This window comes from Nannospalax galili, unplaced genomic scaffold (genome assembly GCF_000622305.1).
Source record: "Nannospalax galili isolate Female #2095 unplaced genomic scaffold, S.galili_v1.0 scaffold473, whole genome shotgun sequence".
In the NCBI taxonomy this organism is placed as follows: domain Eukaryota; kingdom Metazoa; phylum Chordata; class Mammalia; order Rodentia; family Spalacidae; genus Nannospalax; species Nannospalax galili.
In genome coordinates, this window is record NW_008334092.1 from 507,358 (window position 1) to 508,462 (window position 1,105).

General features: G+C 55.3%; 1 protein-coding gene across 1 annotated transcript in view; it reads right to left on the reverse strand.

The window, feature by feature from the left end:
• Positions 1-223, reverse strand: part of Rnf19b (ring finger protein 19B) — a 25,662-nt gene extending 25,439 nt beyond the window's left edge. The window contains exon 1 of the mRNA XM_008829211.3: positions 3-223. Coding sequence (XP_008827433.2) covers positions 3-88 — 86 coding nt within the window. The 5' untranslated portion in view covers positions 89-223. The remainder of the gene's footprint in view (positions 1-2) is intronic.
• Positions 224-1,105: the final 882 nt, after the last annotated feature.

Here is a 1,105-nt window from a genome sequence, read left to right on the forward strand (position 1 = left end):
GCCGGCCGCCGCTGCGGCACTTGGGGTCGGGGGCGGCCGCATGGAGCGAGGTGGAGCGCGGCGACTCGGAGTCCTTCTCGGAGCCCATGGCCCGCAGAGGCCGAGGGGCCAGCGGCGCCTAGCCCCGCCACAGCTCCCGCCTCAGCGGCCCCCAAGCCGCCCCGGCCGCCGCCGCCGCCGCCTTGGCAGCCTTCGGAGAGATAGGAGCGGACAGCAGCTACGAAGCGGTTATAAAGCCTCCGCCCCGCGCGCCGCAGCCCACTGCGCAGGCGCCGGACTCAGCCACCTCATAACCAGCTAGGCCCCCGCGGAGAGCAGGGGGCGGGGAGGGGGGCGGGGCCTGGCGGGGCGGGGCCCAGCCTCCTGCGGGTCAGGTGGTTCCAGCGCAGCCATGTTGCACAGGCTTTGTGAGTCCCCCACCCAAGTACTTCTCTTGGCTTCCACCCTCGGTTCCTTCCCCACTACCCCAGCACCCCGAAGGTGGACTTTTGGCATGCCATTCCATATAGATAGTTGTCTGTGAAAAGTAGATAGGAGTTGGTCAGGTGGTGATTCCCACTAATCCACCGTCCGACGCTTCTGTTGATGCCATTTATAAGGCAAGCAATATTAATTGGCAAATAATAAGTTCGTTCACTGGGCATCTACAAAGTGTGAGGCATTACTCGATAAGGCAGACAGGGCGCTCTATCTGCAGGGCACCTGCAGAATAAAATCTGCAGAATAAAATACCTTAATCTAGCAGCATTAGGTGTTCTCTGTCAACGAATGAACAGAGATTTCCCATTCTATCGTCTGGGTAGTTTGGCTATTTACTGTTGGTGGAAGGAGCCCCAACAGTTTCTTACCAAGAATTGCTTTCTTTCAGTCGTCCTTCCCCAATTCATTCTCTAAGGACCCTCAAAGCTGAGTACAGATAACCAAACACCTTCAACAGCAATTTTAAAGTATGCAAGGATTAGATTTCATTGCAAATACGAGAAGCCAAACAAGGGAGGGGCTTATGATAGAAATTTATCTTTCCATTAAAAATCTGTCCGACAATAGGCACTTCAAGCCCATTCATACATCCTCAGCATTTGGTGATCAGTCTTTTAAAGTCACC